Consider the following 22,139-nt stretch of genomic DNA (forward strand, 5'->3'; position numbering starts at 1 on the left):
TTTACCTTGTTGATGTACTTGGTATGGTGGACGGGGGGGGGGGTGGAGGGTGTGATTGTTGGGTTTCACCCCTTTTTCTTTTATTTGATGCACTGTTGACTATTTGCTCTGACAGACCCGCTCCATGCATTTACTGGTGGAATAACGCTAACTGATGTCTGTATTAAGTTGACTTTGAGAGCTGAGGGTCGTGTTCTCACCTTTACTACTTGTTCTGAAAATCAATAAAAGATTTAAACCATAAGAATGTGCGAGAAAAGGGGTTTCTGGATGGCTAGGGTATTTACCTAAGCCAGGCAGAACCCACCACTCTAGTCAGAGTAAGGGAGTTACACACATAAGATAACCCCTGCTCACAATTTTGGTAGCTTGGCAGAGCAGTCAGGCTTATCCCAGAGGCAATGTGTAAAGCATTTGCGCAACACACACACACACTCAAACACACACACACACAAACACACACACACACACACACACACACACACACACACACACCACAAAAGAGACTCTGCACAGGGTTTAAAAAAAATATCCTTCGCATTATAAATAAAACACATAGACCACAATCACAAATCTTTTTACCACTGGGCAGTGGTCATTACATCACATGTGATGCACTGAGATAAATACCCATAAGTTGCACAGGTCATAAATCCGTTGATAAAATAGGCCAAATATATTAGATCACCATTGTTTTATGTACCATGCGGTTTTTGAGACAGAAATTATCATCCTAATATTGACTTGTGTAACTGGCATAACTCCTAACATTAAGGCATCCACATGCAGTTAGGTGCCCATAAATCACCACATATTATTGTGCCCAGATCACCAAATCCACATTGGCTTCATGGCTCGGGTTTTCCCCTCCTCTGAGCACACTGATCCTGTGCTCACTGATCTGGGCCAGCTGTCGGGTTGCCTGCCAGCCGCTCATGGCGGTTTTGGCTGACTGGTTCAGAAAACAATGGCCCCTGTGGAATTCCCAAGAGGGGGAGGGGCAGAGTACAATTTCCGTCCTGGGAGCCCTTCCCGGGTCTCTGAGACGCTGCTCCTCCCAGCTGTTATGGCCAGTCAGCCCTGGGTGGCTGGTGCGATGGGGTGGGGCTCCTGCTCCCGTCACATTGGGAGCACCATGCATCGCCCAGCAGCAGGCACTCCTCTTGGAGTTTCGTGGTGGTTGAGGGGGCAACGGCTGGAACTCTGGACAGCCGCATTGTTTGCCTGGCAACGCTGGGAGCTTTTCTTCACGCTGGCTGGCTCTGCTGACGAGCGGCAGCCCTGAACGAAGTGATCTGCTCTGCCTGCGGGCCTCCTCAGAGAGGCTCTTCATAGAATGCTGCTAGAGTGCTTACCACGGGCTTCCTTTGGCTTTCTGTGACAAAAGCAATGTGCACCAGTGGGGAAGAGGGGGGAGAGCACTGCCCCCCCCCCCCCAGATACCAGGGACAGTGTAGCGCTGCACATACTCTGACGAGCTAACGCCAGGACTGGCAAATAGCGTTCTTCACATGCTAGGCGGCTAATAAAAGCGCTCAAAACACGCTGTGCTTTCAAGTAAAAGAAGTGACGAACACAGCGCTCGCCACTAGTACATGCCACATGCTTACCTCTTTGAAACAAAAAGTATAAGGACAGTAGTCAAGTGCAGCGCTCCTCAAACAGCTTATCTAGCTCTCCTCCTACGCAGGTTTACTTTTCTTGAAGTCTTTTATCTCCCTTAAACTTCCAACAGGAGGCCGAGCACACACAAGCCCTTGGAGATTTCTTCGCAAGCAAGATAACACCGCAGGGCAAAAAAAGTAAGTCATTTTCCAACACCACAGACTGAAACCAGCAACTCCAGGCCAACCCACCCCTCACTCAGAAAAGGCAGCGCTCCTCACACAGTTCTTTTGCTCTTCTTCTTGGCAGGGTCCTCTTGTTTCTTGAAGTAATCTAAAATCTTGGGGTTTTAGGTCCACTACCTATACCCCATGTTGCCATTGTTCTCTTTGTGGCAAGGGTCTCTGAATCCAAACCAGTCTGTCCTCCCTGGTGCAGCATGACCATAGAGGGGTAGAGACATCGTTGTGCAAAGGAGACACAGCCTATTCAGGTGCAAGCAAAGCTCCTCCCACCAGCCTAAATGCAAACTAGGTCTATTCAGCCTAGTAATGAGTCACCCAGGCAATGCAGGGCACACCTCAACCCCATTTGTGACCATCTAGAGTGAATGCACATACCCAGCTCATGTCACTCTAAAACCAGACGCTGAATACCCAAACATTCAGAGGCACACAGAATGGTAAAGCAAGAAAATGCACACTTACTAAAAGTGGCATTTTCAAACACATAATTTAAAAAACACCTTTACCAGAGGTGTGCTATTAAATTCTGAGTTCAGAGAGCCTAAACACCATTTTTCCATCTTGTTCCAATTGAAAGTTATACATGTAAAAAGGTTACAGTGCAGCCCCAATGATAAGCCTATGGGACAGACCGCCTTTCAATAGTGAAACATAATATACAGTATTTCACCATCAGGACATGTCACACACACACACCAGTACATGTCATACCTTTCACATACACTGCACCCTGCCTATGGGGGTACCTGGCGACTACCTTAGGGGTGACTTACATGTCAGAAAACAGAAGTTTAGAGCCTGGCAAGTGGGTGCACTTGCCAGGTCAACATGGCAGTTTAAAGTTGCGTATGCAGACACTACAGTGGTAGGTCTGAGACACATTTACATGGCTACTCATTTGGAAGGCACAATCAATGCTGCAGGCCCACTAGTTGCATTTGATGTACAGGCCCTGTGACACTCGGTGCACTTTACTAGAGACTTGCCAGTAAATCAAAAATGACAATCATGAATAACGAATTACAATTTACACAGAGAGCATATGCACTTCTTTAGCACTGAGAGCATATGCACTTCTTTAGCACTGATCAGCAGTGGTAAAGTGCCCAGAGTCCTATAGCCAACAAAAACAGGGACAGAAAAATAGGGGGCAAAATGTTTGGGGATAAATCTGCAAGAAAGGCCTGGTCTAACAGGATGTTATACTTGTTATTCAGAAAAGAAATAAATGCATGTTGTTAAATGCTGAAATATCTCATTTGAATGAATATTGAGTGGTGATAAAATTGGATTTCTTGTCTTTGATATGCAAAAGTATATTTTCTAAATTATTCAACACAAAGGTTCAACTTAGATCCAGGAGGGGGGTATCAGAGCGCCCGATATGTGAAATAACCTCTCACTATATCAAAATGTACAATTTAAAATTATTTATGTAAACTTATGTTGCGCTCCTGAAATACTGGAATGGTTCTGTGTCACTTCACAACCCTTGATATAATATCTTTCAATCTGATTTACAGAACGTCCATCTCTTAATGCTAACAATTTTTCGACACTAGTAGACCATTCAATTGCACATGTGACATGTGCCGAAATGGATGAAAAGCCATGTAGACCCAGTTCAGGTAAAATATTTATATTCTTATCATGTCATTGAATGAAGAGTGTTTAATCTTCATTAAGGCGAGGATAAGTACTAATAAGGTTGTGTTGCTAAAGTTTTATAATGGAAGCATGATGCACTTTTCTGGTGCGGTTGCATAAACAACCACTTGATCTATTTTAATGAGATTTTAGAGCAAATATCTTCAGATATTGGGTCTATTAAGTCTGTTGATTAGTGAGAAAACTAAAATGTTCTATTTATTAGACTTGCAGGTATTTGTTACATTCTGCGTTAATGATTCATACCCCACCGGAGCAATTGTGTTCCTTGCTTAACCCATCTCCAGCACAGACATCAACTACACCTGTTGGAGCATTCTAAGTGCAAGACTAATACACGTCAGACATTCTGCAGGACCGTGGCATTGCATCACAGACACTCTCAAAATGGGATAGAAGATGTCAGGATATAAAAACTGAATTGCCATATAATTGATCATACTCCTACTAAATGGATGACTGATGCTGACTTACAAAGAACAAAAAACACAAACCAATACAACCGATCGAGGAGTTCTAGCCAAAATTAGACAGTTTCAAAAACATGGATCCTAATAGAAAAAAAACCAACCATCTAGTCATTCTATATAAATTATTAGAACATTGGAATGTTGGGAGCTCCATTGAAAACAATGGAGTGCTCTGGGCTTATAATGGCTGGTATAAGCCTGGAGTTCCAACATTCCAATGTTTCTTTGTTCACTGCTCTGGCTCGGGGCCTTTAACGCTGGAGAGGGCCTTTAATGGCCAGTATAGCCCTCTACGGCGGGCTATAAGGCTATAATATTGGTAAGAGACAGCAGGATTGAGAATGAAGATTTATTTTATGCTGGTAGTGTTTTACTCTATAGCACAGTAGTCTAGATGGGGTATGTTCTGATGACCGGCAGTCATCCAGGAACAATCAATTATGTGGAGTCATGTTCAGATATATCCCTCTACGGCGGGCTTTAAGGCTATAATATTGGTAAGAGACAGCAGGATTGAGAATGAAGATTTATTTTATGCTGGTATTGTTTTACTCTATAGCACAGTAGTCTAGATGGGGTATGTTCTGATGACAGGCAGTCATCCAGGAACAATCAATTATGTGGAGTCATGTTCAGATATATCCCTCTACGGCGGGCTTTAAGGCTATAATATTGGTAAGAGACAGCAGGATTGAGAATGAAGATTTATTTTATGCTGGTAGTGTTTTACTCTATAGCACAGTAGTCTAGATGGGGTATGTTCTGATGACCGGCAGTCATCCAGGAACAATCAATTATGTGGAGTCATGTTCAGATATATCCCTCTACGGCGGGCTTTAAGGCTATAATATTGGTAAGAGACAGCAGGATTGAGAATGAAGATTTATTTTATGCTGGTATTGTTTTACTCTATAGCACAGTAGTCTAGATGGGGTATGTTCTGATGACAGGCAGTCATCCAGGAACAATCAATTATGTGGAGTCATGTTCAGATATATCCCTCTACGGCGGGCTTTAAGGCTATAATATTGGTAAGAGACAGCAGGATTGAGAATGAAGATTTATTTTATGCTGGTATTGTTTTACTCTATAGCACAGTAGTCTAGATGGGGTATGTTCTGATGACAGGCAGTCATCCAGGAACAATCAATTATGTGGAGTCATGTTCAGATATATCCCTCTACGGCGGGCTTTAAGGCTATAATATTGGTAAGAGACAGCAGGATTGAGAATGAAGATTTATTTTATGCTGGTAGTGTTTTACTCTATAGCACAGTAGTCTAGATGGGGTATGTTCTGATGACCGGCAGTCATCCAGGAACAATCAATTATGTGGAGTCATGTTCAGATATATCCCTCTACGGCGGGCTTTAAGGCTATAATATTGGTAAGAGACAGCAGGATTGAGAATGAAGATTTATTTTATGCTGGTATTGTTTTACTCTATAGCACAGTAGTCTAGATGGGGTATGTTCTGATGACAGGCAGTCATCCAGGAACAATCAATTATGTGGAGTCATGTTCAGATATATCCCTCTACGGCGGGCTTTAAGGCTATAATATTGGTAAGAGACAGCAGGATTGAGAATGAAGATTTATTTTATGCTGGTATTGTTTTACTCTATAGCACAGTAGTCTAGATGGGGTATGTTCTGATGACAGGCAGTCATCCAGGAACAATCAATTATGTGGAGTCATGTTCAGATATATCTGTCTGGGAACCAAGTATGCTGTCTCATTTGTACTTACAACCTTCTCAACAAGTATATATGCGGTGTGTCTGCCCTTTAAAATTTGAGACTCACATTTTCAGTGCAATTCTATAGTAGGAATACATCTTTCTATACTTGCCATGTATTGAGTCTTTATGACATTCATGTTATGTGATCAACTTTCCCTATTTTCTCGCAAAAAGATTTTTATTGATGAATGTTTTACATGTCTGCATAAAGGATGGCTTCATAATGAACTCACTCAGCTTCCCCTAATCCAAATCTTTCTTTATGGTTTTTTCTACTATCTTCCACCCAGTGATAGAATGTCCATAATAACGATGCACATTTGCTTATTTTCATCCTCAACGTGAATTTGAGCTTGCTTTTTTGATGTTTACTTTTATTCCTGTATTGTCATTATAGTCTGTTTAGTATCCAAATTTGCTTACGTTATTGTTTGCTCCATCTAGGAGCTGGATCCCTGGTATTTGTCTGCACATTACAAATAAGAAACATTTGCAATAACTTGACATGTATGTAATACTCAATTAGCATCCTTTATTAACATGGCATATTCTTGTACCAGTTGTTTCATTCCTGATTAAGGAAGAGGATGATAGCTATGTCGTGGAGAAAAAGCATGCGGAGCAAAGAAATGATGTCTTCAAACAAGGAGGTGGGTAAATAAGTTATACTGTGTATTTTTCTGAGTTGATGTTCAGGGTTAGGCAACCTTAAGTTACTAGAAATAATGATTAAATCTACAGTGGTGACATCAATATTATTGAGTCCCTGTCTAGCTTGTAACTGTCTATCAAAAGACTATCAAAAGATATCATCCCTCAAAGACACTGGGGCAAGGAAAATGGAACATCTGTCCAAAAACGATAACTACTGTCAATAGACATTATCTATCGATCTGTGTGTATATATTATATTATATATATATATATATATATATATATATAATGTCAAAACACTTTTTTTTACCTTGACCCCATCCTTTGACTGATCTGCACAAAAATTGTGAAGCTGAATCCAAATCAGATTCACTTGTGCGAAGAAAATTTCACACACATTTTTCAAACCACGCCAAAGGTATTAAGAAAACAAAGAGAATACTTTGAAAAGTATATTTTTTGTTTTCCCAATAACTTTGACATTGTTTGAATAATCAGTATGAACATTTGCTTAAAATAATTTAATGCAATTTGGGATTGGCTTCACAAGATATATGCAGCTCTATCAAGGAATGGGGCGAAGTTCAAAAAAGTACATTTTATAATTTTAACTCTCATAGAAATTGTAGTTATGGTTTAAGACTTAGGGCTTGATTTAGGCTTTGACAGATGGAGTACAGCCCATCTGGGTGGCAGGGGATATTACTTTTGCCACCCTGCTACTGTCCGCTAGGTTAACAGATAACAGCGGGCCCATTAGTCATCTCTCAACATTGAAGGGAACCCCCTCAAGAAAGAAAAAGTTTGGTTGACGTGCGCTTTATGTTTTGACTGACCTCCACCAAACTTTTAGCTTTTTTTGTTTTAAAAAAACAATCCTAAAGTAGGAGTTTGACTTGGAAAAACAAAAAGCTAATGACCTTCACACCTGGAGAGATTTTTTGCAGGGTGTGGGGATAATTTTTTTTGTCCCCCACTTCCAAGTTTTCCTGCGTAGTTATGGTGGGTACACAAACCATAATTCATGCCATTGCCAGGAAAGCAGGAAATAACATTGGGAGAGCATGCAGTGGTTCCTTGAGCCACTGTCTGCTCCCAGGAATGCTGTTCACCATAATTTACTCGAGGTGTAAGCTGTCCCTCTTTCCAAAACTGTTACCCCCTAAAATTAGGTAGTGATAACTGATCAGTGGTTTGTGACCACAACTGAGATTAAAAACCATTAATACATTGTATTCTGGTGATGACCCTTTTACACCACCTCCTATTTGTGAGCCAGAGTGGATCAGAAATACTAATCACAAAATGGCTTTCATACATTGCAAGCAGCAATTTTCAGTTGAAAAGTCAGGCACTAAACTACCAGACACGATTCCTTTTGTGGAGAATTGGGTGCATGGATATAAATAGCATGGACATCTGTCCAACTCCCTGAATCCATGGAATATTGCAGATGACAACAAGCATGGTAATCAACTAGTTACATAGAGATTCTGACAGGTGTATTTAAGTTTTTGGAAGATAATTTCTATTTTGCATTAACCTAGGAAATCCAGTTGTAAAATCTATGTTTCCAAAAAGCTTTCCAACCAAAGAAGAAATCCAACCACAAGAAGAGCTAACACATCAGGAAATAGCTCCAGGTGAGTAGTACCCATCTGCAATGTGATCATATGGTGAGCACGAGGATACTGAAGGTATACTAATCCTACTAGGAAATATTTCTATTATATTTTCTGTAGAATGTTATGACTCTGTAATTTTGTGGGTGATAAATGTTTAGTTGTTTTTTTAAGTAAAGCTGTGGCAATTTATATTGCTACTTAGGGGCTACTTACGATGCAGTAGGAAATACATCGTAATCAGTTGGTCGGATTCCTTTCTGACCGACACATTTTTATGGTGTCAGTCCGAAAGGAATTTGACTGGTCATTCCGATGCGCTCAGAGAGCCTATCTGCCAGTCGGTATGACCCCAGTAATCCAAGGTTGTCTGATTCTGTCTAAGGGATTACAATGTCTGATTTCGAAGGTCTTTCTGTGATAGCCTATCCGACACAGAAATGCTGTCGGAAGTCGACTTTGGGGGCCCCCAGCAGGGCCCCATGGTTGCAAAGCTACACCCTGTGGCAGGCACCTTGAGCTGCCTGCCGCGGAGTGTAGGGGTGAACTGCACCTCTTTGTTTTACAATAAGAGCATGCATTCTGGTCGGAATGCATGCGCCCATTGTTAAAAATAGGAGTGCGACCGAACACTGTACAGTCATATCCTAATTGGTAAATCAGGACTGCCGACAGGAGATCAGGTGGTCCCACGACTGAAACTATGTTGACATCGTAATCAGGCCCTTAGTTGTTACCAGCAGGAGTTAATTTCTCGAGGGACTATCTGCTGTTGCATACACCATTGCAACAGCAGAAAACCATCTCGTGCAATTTTATAAAGAATTGAAAACATTATTGCTTGCCAGTTAAATAAATTCTCGTACAAACCCCTTTCAACTGGTTTTAAGTATTGAACTGCTAGGATGGATTTATATCTCTAACGCACGTGTGGACGTCCATTCCCCTGCCCCCCCCCCCCCCCCCCCCCCCCCCTCACCCCTCCCCTCCCTCCTCCCTGGCTAGGTATGGGAAATAGGGGATGGGTAGGGAGACAAGAATGAGTTGGGGTGTGGGTGTTTTGACCAAATCCAATTGCTGCTGGCTGATCATTGTCACTGGGCACATGTACATTTGATGGCATGTTGGTAAGATGATGACACTGTGACAGCTTAAAACCTTTGAAATTACATAAAACACATTTCCTGAATTGCACAGAGTAAGTAGGCCTCACATCTTCTATTCGTGTTCAGGTGGTGCTCGCCAAAGAATAATGTAAAAAAACAAAAATTGGGCTTCATGTTATTGGATAGTTGCACACAAATGGCAAAACAGACATAGATTCTAAAGGTGCTGGGCACTCCAATACTTTCATAGCATGCCATTTAAGCATGGCCCTATGCCTATTCAGGGGCATAAGAGGTTCACCCTCCCTAGGCAAATACTGCAAAATGTAAATTGGTTAACACCTTAACATTGGCTACAAAAGCTATACTTTTTATTGATAGTAAAATATATCTGGGCATGAAATCTGATGTGATCTATCATGTTTCAAAATGATTTCTTTCCTGAATTGTTCTTTCTGAATGCGATTCTCTTATTCATATACCTGAATGTAGGAATTATATATGCCAAAGCTCTAAGGTGAATTAATCCTGGTAAAAGGGGCTAAATGCACTAAGCAAAGGCCAAGAATATCTTAATGGTCCAAAGGTTTAAGGTGATGAGCACATAATTATCTCAGGTGAATCTAGAGTTTCTAGATAGAATAATTCCCTGTCACATGGTTTGCTCCCAGGCCATTTACGTGCTGTGGTGTTCAGTGTCTGTTAGTTATGTCAGGAAGAGACTAGCGGACCTCTAGGCATTTTATGTTTAGTGTCTTTGCCTCTGAGGTTAGGGGCCTGCTGACCTCCTCAGTGTTACAGTGATCCCCTGCTGGACGGGAACTTCAGCTTCAATTTATGAAATCAGAAGGAGCAACAGCTGCTAACAAGGAAGGCACATTACAACTGATTAAAAGTTGTTACTCCCTGTAACAGTTTCTAAATAAAAGGAAGCTCGAAGACGTTGCCCTTGACTAAGGCTCTGAACCTTTTTACCATATAAGTGGCCTAAGATGCAGGTTACTTAGGATTGTACACATTGAAAGAACAAAGGCATTGCACGCCTGCTTTAAACCGAAATTGCTGTTTTATTTATCATAAAATAAGGCACACGCTGTGCCCATACACCAACTAGCTTACAGTGAAGGACTGGTCTTCTGCTGTTCTGCATGCCAGTGCCAATATTTGTGTCTGGAGTTATTCAATCAATCAATCAATCAATCATCCATTTGTATAGAGCATAGCTGCTTTCAGTACAGCGTCCTAGCTTGAAAATCGGCAGTTTAAATCAATAAATCCAATGGCAGTAAGAGTAGGGGGATTTAGCTTTTGTCAAAGAGAAATGTTTTCAATTCTTTCTTAAAAGTTGAGATGGCTGAGCCGCCGTGAGTTGCTTGGCTGTTAAAACCATGAAAGATCATCCTCCTTGTCTTGTCTTCACAAAGTTTGAGTCATGGCGCAGAGGCAAATGGCCATTGTATAATACTATCATTTGTTGAACCGCCATTAACTGTTACACAGGTCGTTCCCCAAATATGCCCTATAAGATGCAAAGTTTACATTTTCTGTTATGGTACATTCCATTCTATGTGCCATGTGCTTTTGAATGTTGACTTCTAAAATGTCCTGAAATTATAATTATCACTATTATCCTAATTCCTGCGGCTTGATGTCAAATGAAGTTTGTGGAGAAATGGATAGATTTCCAGCAGAGACACTTATTGTTAGTAGTGCAGTTCTGTGATTGGTAGAAGAAAAATACATCAGAAGTTTGCCTAGCCCTCTGCCTCTGAAGATGAGAGGGTGGCCCAGGTGATGAAGGGGTTAATTCCGCCAGCTTATCATCCAAGTACTTTTTATAAAAAAGCTGCCAGTCATCAATGTGTAAGGAATACTCAAAGAAAACAGAAAATAAAAATAAGCATAGTTCACAGAATCCAAAACAATATATTGTTTCCATATGTTTCTTGTTATTTCATTCCATTTGTAGTTGCATACGTGAACCTCTGTTGGTGGCATGAGCCATTGTTGGACAGCCTGTAACAGGATGGAATATGTATTTTTTGGACACATGGTTTTATTCACAATATCCACAGGCACCGAGAGAGGTTTGTCCTCTCAACATTGAGGAGTCTTAGGCCAAAGTCATGGGCCATGTGCTGGGTCCTACTTGTTTTAGAAGCCTAAAATAATGAGCTGAGAAGTGTTTTATTATTTTATTTATTTTTTTACAATATTCCTGTTTGTCGGAAATTCCGACTCGGTCTTGTGGAGCAGCACCAGAACTCTAATGAGAGCTTGACACTAAGGAGACTGGGGGCACAATCCCTGGGAAACCATTTAATCTGTTCATGACCTAGAGCCCGATTTTAAAGTTGGGCAGATGGGTTGCTCTGTCACAGGATATCGGTCACATTTGTGATAGAGTACCCATATGCCAAATTCTAAATAAGGCCCCTAATATCTTCCTGACCCTTGCCTGTTTTAAATAAGCGAATCATAAGGAAAACCAATCTTATCACTATAGAGTAGACTGTGCAGTTCATTTACATGTAATCCATCTATACACAAACTTTATGGGCCATATCAATATCCACAATTGGATAAAATAAAATTTTCTTCCATATATCTGTTTTTTTGCCTCCTTGTTCTTTATTGTGGAGGCCAGTCTTTTTGGCTGTACCTCCTTGCTCAGGTTTTCACTGCAACAATTGTAAAGACATATATCCTTATACCTTAAAGACATTTCCTTTTTTCCAGAAATGAGCCCCATACTACAGTCTCTCCCTTTTAGTCATGTGCTCTGAAGATGTGGCAAGTTGTGCACTGGTTCAATGTTTCAATGTTTCTTAAATTATATCAATGGCACGGACCTAGACTCTAAACCATGTAATAACTCCTACCATTTCGTCCAACAGGTTATGCAAGCAGTACCAAAAGAGAAAATAAATTCTCTGCAACGTGCGCTGAGAAAACAGAATTAAGACATTTAAGTAGAAAAGCCAAAATCAAGAGAACACAACCCAGACGTCAGCTATGGCTGGACTTGGAACAAGAGAAAACTGTTCAGCCTGAAAGTCGTTTCAGTAGTCCTGTGTATTCAAATGCAAATCTGGAGATTCAGCAGAATGAAATGTCTGATGATTACAACAAATGTGAGAATAATCTGAGAATTGAAAATGTTGTTACATGTCAACTGAACACACAGACAGAGAGAAGTTGGCAACCTCATGAATATTATGAAGCCGAAAAAACCTTATCAGCAAAACACCATTTAAGAAACGAGCACACACATCCCATGGAGAAGCATCACAACAGTAATGAAGGTGACAAAAGCTTCAGTTTGAAGGGATGTCAAGTTGAACAAAGAAATGTGCAGTTGGGAGATAGACAGTATCAATGTACTGAATGTGACAAAAGCTTTAAACATAAAGAATCTCTAATTGAACACCAGAGAACTCACACAGGGCAGAGGCCCTATCATTGTACTGACTGTGGGAAAAGTTTTATTCGGAAGCGGACTTTGATTGCACATCGAAGGATACACACTGGAGAGAGGCCTTATCAATGTACTGGATGTGGGAAAAGCTTCAGTCTGAAGCATAATCTTAATACACACCGGAAAACATGCAGACACTATCTTTGATAAAGATGGGAAAAGCTTTCCTTGGACAATAAACATTTCTTTGAACAAGAAAATTTGAAGTGGCAGAGCAACCACTTATGTGTTGCTTACCTTTCCTCCCTTTACGTTCCCTATTGTATATATTTACGAATGTTCAAATGACAGATGTTAATGCTTCCACCAGACAAGCACAAGTATGACCTTCACCCCTGTACCTATGTTTGTACACGTCTTCTGGTTTTCATGTGTTGATATCAACAATACAATATTCGAAAGTTAATACTTTAAAATGGTCTATACATCTCCTCATATTGTGCACTGTAAGTTAAAGTCTTGTTTAGGTCCTTCCGGTCAGTACTCCAATCTTTCCTTTGTTTTTGCTTCTTAGATGGCTGGACGCCTTATCGATACTGTCTGTAATTTTGTTTTCAGTTTATCATCTTCAGAAATCTGTTCATATCTTACCCTCTATGTCTTCTTCTTTGATGTTATACGCTGTCATTTCTGTTTTGAGGTGATTTTCTATCCAATTCCCCTTACCACTCCTCATTGTTCCACCCATTTGTGGGTCTCATAAAATGTCAACACTTCTATTACATTAAATTTTGTGTGCTAGTTCATGAGATAGTCTGTAAAGTTGTATGTTTAAATCAAGAAATGCAGCAAGTAATTTGCTGCTGTATCTCCTTGTTACTGCAGTTTTAGAGTATTCCTATCACTTAAATGCTGCGCATTAATTGGCAAGAGTGGCATAATTTCAAGCTACTAAAAATGCCACTGGTTATAAAAAATATATATATACTCCTTGCACAATGTAATGTAATGCAAATTATATGTACCTTTGATTTATTTTCTATCATTACAGGATTGTTCCCCCACAAAACCTACCCTACTGTTAAGAGAATGTAGAATTGATCTTCATTTTAATGGCTATGATTATTGTATTGTAAAGGGGAAAACTTGTGGTAATGTCCTGAAAGCCTTTGGTCATTCAGTTATTCCTGGTGGTTATACATGTACATTCATCAGTAATGTTACTGCTGATTGTATATGAGTGAAGCCAATATTGATACCAACCTTTTTTGTAATTTTTGTAAAGAAAAGTGTAGCACCACTTTAGGTCAATTGCAGATTGTGTTTTGTTATTCATCCTATCCTTTCTGTATTTTCTGTTCATACATTTTCCACACTGCACATTGGTCCCTGAAACTTTAGCGGGTATTATTTGTACATAAACCCTTATTTAACTTCTGTTTTTTTTTAGTTTCATTATCTAATTCTATTTCTAAAGTTAAGTGTCATAAGAGTAATACAAGTTGGGTGAAATATATATCTAATTTCTCTTAATTTGTATTGTCCATGTGTTTTCTAAGCTCCAATTCACCCTGGGGTAAAAGTTTAATTATAACCGACATATGACATCAACGTATCAGTGTCAACAATTGAGTTTTTTTTCTGATGGCCAATTTATTCACAGATGGTTAATAGAGCTGTTAAAGAAGGATTCTTCAGACACTAGATACATCGGTCCATTTCTTTATTTGCACTCTTTATTTTGGGTGTTCCTACATGCTCATGAAATTGTGAGTAAACTAGTGTTAAATCAAGCAGTGCACCCAGAGGCAAACATTTTCCAGACGTCATTGGTAAGCTTCTAGCGAGTGAGGCCCTACTCATGGGTGAAGGAATTATGAATGGTAAGCCTGATAACTGTAATTGATCTAAGAAATATTGGCACATGACTCTGGCCAATTATCATATTTTGTCTTCTTTCATTAAACATAGCTATACTCTACAAGATTTTCCCAATAGATTTTTAAACAAACCCATTTCCTTATGCCATAAACATGAACAGGGTACTGACCAATCTCTATAGCTTGCACTGTGTTAAAACTTAATCACTTGATCCAGCCAAAATACACAATATTAAACTTTTTGAAAATTCACTTTGACTTTACATATAATGTATGTTTAGTGCTTAAAACAAACACACAAGCAAAGTGCTGTATGGCCAAACTGCTTTTTGGACATACTAAGAAGTTTACCCTGGTCAATAACAGGCAATGAAATGTCCATCATCGGAAAATGGGAGCAAAAAGGGAAATTAAACGGAGCAACCGCCATGTCTTTATAATTATACAAAATGTACCCATTCTGTGTACACCAATCAATTTTTCTGTTGTGGTTCTGTCCTTTCCTATTTGCTAAGTGAAGGAATAGGTCCTGGTTTGTATAAAGCTCTAGTCTTCAGTGTGTCTAAGTCTTAACTTAGTTTTGGTAAAAGGAGACATCTCGCAGAAGTAACCATGGGTCACACTAATAGATTTATTCAGTGTCCCCGGCTTGTCATCATAGGTGTGCTCCTGTGAGTAAAAGTATGATGGAGAAGCCACAAGTCTCTTCTTGTCTGCAAACGAAATTTCTTTCTGAATTGTGTTGTCCTCTAGAGAGCTGCATCCTAGTTAGTTCCTTTATATGTCACTGTTACCTTTCTTTGGTAGTGGTAATCTCATATTAAAAACACCAGTCACATTGTTTTTCTGAGTTTAAAAATCATTCTAGGCAGACCATTAATCATGAATTGGTTGTGTCACTTTGTGCACTATTAAAATCTAGATCTCATGTTTCATCCTGGTAGTTCTGTCTGGCCAACATGTTTAGTTGTCAGAACATCTTTGACAATTTGTTCAGGGCCTGAGAACCAGCAGTCATTTAGAGTCACCAACACACTGAAAATAGAAACAGAGAAAATCTAAATTCAGGACCCTTACCTCAAAAGAATTTTTTTAGAAAGTGCCCTTATAGTAATGTTAATATGATATGTACCGTAAGACCATTATTGGAGTTACATGACAGTGGGTTTCACTATATGTCTGTTGATTTTTCTGGTGTATTACGTCCTAGGTATTATAGACAAAAACAAACATACAGATTCATTTACAAACTACTTTCAGTGGGATGGTTTTATTTAAGGCTTTAGGACACCAACCCATAATATTTAGCAAAGGTAGCCCCATTTACACAGAATTTATAGTTCTTGCAATGTTATCAGCCCACCATGGTTTACGGAATATGGTGGAACATTAGCAAGCTAAAAATTGCAAGTGTTTATATGCACACATCTTGAGCAATTACCTCTTTCCAAGTCTTACTCAAAAACCATGTTGAAGCATAATGTATCCAGGTGAAGGCTGGTATGCAGAATTGTTTTGGTATTTTGCAATTAGATATCTGACTACTCGAACTCCCAATTATTATTTCGGTAATACAAACCCAGAACGTGAGAGTACAAGTAAACCTAAGAGGCAAAGGAAAGTCTGTGTGAATCGCAGGTTTTGTGAGGAGAAAGCTGGCACATTGTGAGCGGTAAGGTGGCGGGGAATACCTGTATTGTGAGGTCAATGGGGAAGAGCCTCCATGCCGGTTGAGCGATCATTGGCTATTAAGTATGTCATTACAGTACCAGCCACTCTGAAGGCAGTCCAGATGTATAGAGCGATAACTGGCTCAGCCATACTGAGTGTGGCTGGAGTAGTGCTGAACATTTTATTTTCCTTAAAAATTGGTGTCTAGATAGCTAACCTGTATTTCATGAGGGCATTCATAATAGTTTGTTTAATGGTTATACCCAGATTCTGAAGCAGCTAAATGAGTTTCTATATTATTGATCTATTCCCTATCTATTTTTCTGAGCACAAAGTGCTAATCCGTATTTAAGGCTGATAGACTGCCTAGGTCATAGTAATTAAGTATATATTGTTTGTAAATTAAGATCCCAGTTAGTATGGGTACCTATGAGGGGTTTTGGTGTTCTTAATTATGTCAGAAAGAAGAATCTTGCTTGTGTCTTTTTAATGTAGCTTTGTTGCAGATGTCAGCCCCCACCCACAATTTGAAGATGGGGTATTGTATTTTACCTTATTCCACTCTATCCGGTCATTGCTTCCATGAAATGTATTTTTGCAGCTAATATTGATTGGTTGGCACGTTCCAGGATGTTCCCTTCAAAGTCAGTGATTTCTTTCTTTAAAAAGTGTTATCATCCTTGTTGTAAACATACAACTTGTGGTGGTTCTGACATGTTCTTCAATTTTTATTTCTATTTTCTTATTTGTAAGGTCTATGTAATGTAGACCACATTTTTGTGAACATAGCTGAACATTTTTAAGGTGGATCTGCTTGGTGAACTTTGTCAGATGTGAAACATTACAATTGCCACATAGAATGTGCCCAGCAACCATTGATATGTTTCCTGGTTACTAAATCGTTTTCACATTAGGTCTTGTGTTCATCAATTAGTCTTTTATATTTTGAGCCCACCTGAATGAAAATCTCAAAGGTGGTACATTATCAAGCCCAATGGTCCGAATCTCCCAGTGTTTCATAAAGAAATTACAATATGCTGGCTAGACAAAGGGTTATAGTTCATGACCACTGTGATGTGGTCTTTTCTTTTTTTCAAATGTTTTCATTAATATTAGAGTATTCAGTACTCTTATACGCTCTTCATATTAGTAGTTTGTGGGAATTCCCTGTGTAGTAGTCATTTGTCTCCGTCTCCTTCCTGTTAATTATACTTTTCTGTATTTGTACAATTACTTTGATGTCTGAGAAACCTTCATACAGCTACACTGCTCATGAATGCTCTAGGGCAGGGGTCTTCAATCTGTGGGGCGCGACCCCCAGGGGTGCCGTGGAGGCATGGGAAGGGGGCTGCGCTCTTCATTTGGCAAAAGAATACATTGCAGACGGTCACAAGTTGTTAAAATGTTTTCCCTGGAGTGTTGTTATTCAGGGACTCTCCTGTGCTGGGAAATGGAAGCCAGACAGACAGCTAAACAAGCCTTTCTACCACTGTGCTGCTGGCCTGAAAGAAATGCAAATGTGCACAAAAAGTTAATCTGCAATGCTGGGTTGGCGAATAACATACTCACATAAAGGCAAGTCAGACTAGGAGAAAAGGTGGCTCCTATGGATGTCCCTGATAAGTAGCAATTGGCTTCAAATTTAAAAAAAAATCCTGGCGAACGCTGCTCCCTTTATGCATTGTCGGATAAAGGTCTGTGGAGTATCAAAGACCAGTTATCACCAGGGAAATATAGTATATAGTGATAGTATGTTATCAAGAACTAATTGGTGCAGTCAAGTCAGAATTTCTGAGGTATCTTTTATGTACACTGGCTGCTGAACGACACTTTCTTTAAGAAAGAAATATTCTAAACTAGAGAGGATTCCAATACACATTCGATCCCCAATACTGTTCTTCTGCCTGGTGATGGCAGGGGTTTCTGCATTTTTGGGCCTATTTAGAAGGCATGTGTTCATAGATTTATTTTAAGTAAAATGTTCCTTCATTCATTGTAATTCAAAGCTTCCTCTGGGGCTTCAGTATCATGTTTTTTGTGATAGTAAGTAATTCTGGTAGTGGAACTTTCTTGAGTGGCTGTTATTTCTTCTCATCATAAAATCATTAGGCTGATATGCTTATAGAACTATAGAGCCCAATACAAGGAGCCAACAATGTTAAGACTCATCATGAACAAAACATTTTAAAAAACATTTGTAAAGCAAAAAACCTTTTTTGAAAACACACCAAATCTTTAGCAATAGTGGGTCATCTCAGTTGGTGGAAATTATAGATGCGCCAAGGGATGTCCATCTAGTAAAAGAGCAAAAGAAAGGCATCAAGTGAGTTATGAAAATAGCTGTGTAATCTAAATCAATCAGCACCAGCTTTTGTCTCATGCTGCCTCAAACTGCTTTTCTTCTATTGGCAAAAGGGCAATACCCACAAAAAGTAGTATAATCTATACAAAGTAGAAATGGTGAGTGGAAAGGAGGCTGCCTAGGTCACAGAATACAATGAACCTTAATTAAAAAAAATGTTTTCAGATGTCTTTCCCAGCAGACACACATATCAAAATCAAACCTTGATAGTAAGCCTTTTTAGGTTTCGCCTGGGGCCGGAGCACTAGCTCCGCCCAGGAGAAATCTTATGTTTCCTACAGTTTGGGCTTAGTCCCGCCTCTGTCTTTCATTGGCTAGCTCCATAAATGGAGGCTAGCCATTGGAAGACAGAGCCGTCCGTCATCGTGCGAGGCGACTCGTGGGCGTTTCTGGCGAATTTTTCTCATCCGGCCCCTTTGGACACGTCAGTGCGGCGGTGGGCGGGGTTTATTTTTGTGTTCGTTGAGGTTTCTTTTCGTTATTCCGCGGCCGACCGCCGCCGGAGGAAGTCCAGGTCCAGGTGAGTGCTTTCCGTGTGTTCCCGCACCCCTCTCCCGCTGTCCGTCTTCCCGTTCCTGCCCCCCCCTCCCGCTGTTCGTGTCCCCGTTCCCGCTCCCCTCCCGCTGTCCGTGTGCCTCCTGCTGTCCGTGTGCCTGCCCGCCCCCCTCCCGCTGTCCGTGTGCCTGCCCGCCCCCCTCCCGCTGTCCGTGTGCCTGCTATGCTTACAAGATTTTTTTTTTATTGGTATCATGCATTTGTTTGATTTCGTCTCTGCATTTGGTGATTTGTTTCGGATCGTCATGTAGCTGCCGTAACAACATTGTTTACATTTCAGTATAATTATTTGCTATAGTTCCGGAGCTGAGCAAGCAGTGATAGATCACTAATTTTATTTTAAAACTTATTAGTATAATCTAATAATGGGGTTTGGTCACCTAATCCAAGCAGCTACTCAACATTATCAGACAGCCAGACTGCAATGGCGAGTGCTCTTTAACTCCGGTATGGAACATACGATAGTCCTACCCCTATCTCCATAGCATCCAACACACTGGCAACTATTTGAACATACGCCAGACTATGCATTCTTTTGGAATTACAGACCGAAATGCACTGCGTTTGCGAGATAAGATGGCTATGCACCGTCACTTTTGCATTCTTTTGACAGCACTTGAAGGTACTTGTATTTGCTTAGGCCTCACCCCAGGACAGCTTTAATTCTCTCTCTTCACCTCCAATCACACAGTAGCCACCACCAAAGAGCTCTCATCTCTTCAGCAACCAGAACTCACATCCCAAGAACGCTGAGAGTGAAAAGTCAATTTGTAAGGCACACTTTGCCTTAACCAGTCTCAAGTCACTGATGCTGCGCCCTTCGGTCAGCCTTTCATCAACTACGCTTTAGATGTTTCATTAAATGGTCAATTAAGGAAGTGAGCATACAGGTGGGGGCGGTAGGGACGTCATCATTTTATTTTGTGATACGAGCGTTGTTTATACTCTGTCTTTCAACCGTAAAGGTAACGGCATATGAGCATTGGGTATTATGTAACTACAGGCTCACACCGGAACAAGTTCTGCATGGGTATACAGCGAACGTTCTCAGTGAGGCACTCTCAAGATGGCTGTCATTGTTAGCTCTTTGTGCCACTGGGTATGCTCGAGGGGAAGAGCCCTCACCAAGATGGCTTCTTGGTTCACGCTGGAAAAAGTTATTTTTCAGAGCTATGTTACTTTGCAAGTGATGCTACTCAACCCTTCCTTTTGATGTGGCACCTGCAGCCTTGCTTCGCCTCGTTTGATTTTATTAAGGGTGGAGGAATTTGTTTGCATGATATCAAAAGCTTAGAGCTGCAGTAGGGTTAGATGCGGCATGAAATAAATGTTCTGCAGTATGAGAAAACAGAGTAGCTTATCCTCTTGATGTCAAGTTATATAAACGGGGTTAACATATGCTTGCTTATGTAGGATTATTAACCAACCCCATTGCAGACCTTCAGTTTCCGGCGTGCGTTGCAGGTGGGGTGGACACTTTTTCACTTGTTCCTTAACTACAGCACTACAAGCAATGCACACGTCTTCGCATGAATGTTAATGCTGCCATGTCAAGTAAGTGGTCTTGTGAGAGTGCAGGTGAATATGTATTGTTACTATCAAAATATTCTGCAGTTTCCAGCTTGAAAAGAGCATGCGTGAAGATTTGTATCTGTGCGTCGCTGCATAAACAAATTTAGCTACAAAGCGTTGATTGCACAAACTACTAGCATGCATACACCAGTGAAAAGAAAAATGTTAGCAGAATAATTGTTCTCCATGTGACAAACACAGCACATATACTTCTTAAAAGCAGCTTTTACTGTACCAATGCGAAGTCGTTGACTTTTTGCAAAGCCATATGAAGCATTTTATTTACTTTTGATCAAAATTGGCTCTGGGTGTGTTTGTAATCAGTGTGTATGTGTGTGGCTCTGGATATATATGTGTAGCTCAAAGTGTGTATGTGTGTGTGGCTCTGGGATGGTGTGTGTGTGTGGCTCTGGGGTGGTGTGTGTGGCTCTGGGGGGAGGTGTGTGTAGCTCTGGGAGGAGTGTGTGGCTCTGGGGGGGGGTGTGGCTCTAAGTGTGCATGTGTGACTAGGGAGTGCAGAGTGCTAGCCGTGCAGAGTGCTAAGGAGTGCTAGGAAATGACTAGAGAGTGCTAGGGAGTGCACAATGCTAAGAGATGCGGAGTGACTAGGGAAGCTAGGGAGTGCACAGTGCTAAGAGGTGCGGAGTGACTAGGGAAGCTAGGGATGCTAGGGAGTGCACAGTGCTAAGAGGTGCGGAGTGACTAGGGAAGCTAGGGAGTGCTAGGGAGTGCACAGTGCTAGGGAGTGTAGAGTAACTAGGGAGTGCTATGGAGTTCTAGAGACTGCAGAGATTAAGCGAATAACAATGTAAGTGACAATGCCATTTATTTATCTGTTTTCAAAACCAACACATAAATAAAAATGTTGTCATTAACAATGCCAATAGCTCAAACTTTTCCAAAGGCGAAACCATTGCATTGAAAATGCTTGTTTCCTGAGGTCATGTATCTCTCTTGTAAAACTCACATGTACTGTAGGTAGTGGGAAAGACTCCTACAGGTCCTTTGCAGTTCTTAATACAACACACATATGCGAACTGGTGTATTAAAATGCTCATCTAATGCACTCTACTAGATTTGGTATAACACAGTCTTAACTGACTCTAACAAACCTACAGTTGACTATACCATTTGAAGCTGCAAGAATGCCTGTTGTACTTGACACCAACACAATTAGTGGGGCTGTCAACATCCCAAGGGTGCCACACCTTCCCAGTTCTTTCAATTTGTCCAACCCTTATCCTTCCTCTTCCTCAATGTCATGTATAGAAGCCATCCACTTTACTAATGTTAGCTGTTGGGCCACACTCCTAACCTAAGCCAGCTCAATATAAAAGTGTGTATGAGCCACACCTACTATGGATCCAAGCCATCATCAGACTGCTTGTCACAATGTAATTAAATAATTGTATGCAATACGTTGACTTTCACATGTATGATGACTGCTCGCAATGATACACCCATCTTTTACTAAGGCACCTTCCCCACTTTTCCAATGCCTGCATGTGATTGTATAATAACATACACAGCTGTGCTTAAGCAAATCAAGGGATGGTTCAAACTATAGGTT

The 22,139-nt window shown here is 40.6% G+C and overlaps 1 protein-coding gene across 2 annotated transcripts in view; it reads left to right on the forward strand.

The window, feature by feature from the left end:
- LOC147712330 (uncharacterized) overlaps positions 1-15,250 on the forward strand; it is a 53,752-nt gene extending 38,502 nt beyond the window's left edge. The window contains exons 4-7 of one of the 2 annotated variants that reach the window (XM_086923029.1): positions 3,374-3,478; positions 6,290-6,379; positions 7,931-8,026; positions 12,009-15,250. In XM_086923029.1, coding sequence (XP_086779155.1) covers positions 3,374-3,478; positions 6,290-6,379; positions 7,931-8,026; positions 12,009-12,736 — 1,019 coding nt within the window. In that variant the 3' untranslated portion in view covers positions 12,737-15,250. The remainder of the gene's footprint in view (positions 1-3,373; positions 3,479-6,289; positions 6,380-7,930; positions 8,027-12,008) is intronic. The other variant, XM_086923030.1, reaches the window with a different exon arrangement.
- Positions 15,251-22,139: the final 6,889 nt, after the last annotated feature.

This window comes from Lissotriton vulgaris, chromosome 5 (genome assembly GCF_964263255.1).
Source record: "Lissotriton vulgaris chromosome 5, aLisVul1.2, whole genome shotgun sequence".
In the NCBI taxonomy this organism is placed as follows: Eukaryota; Metazoa; Chordata; class Amphibia; order Caudata; family Salamandridae; genus Lissotriton; species Lissotriton vulgaris.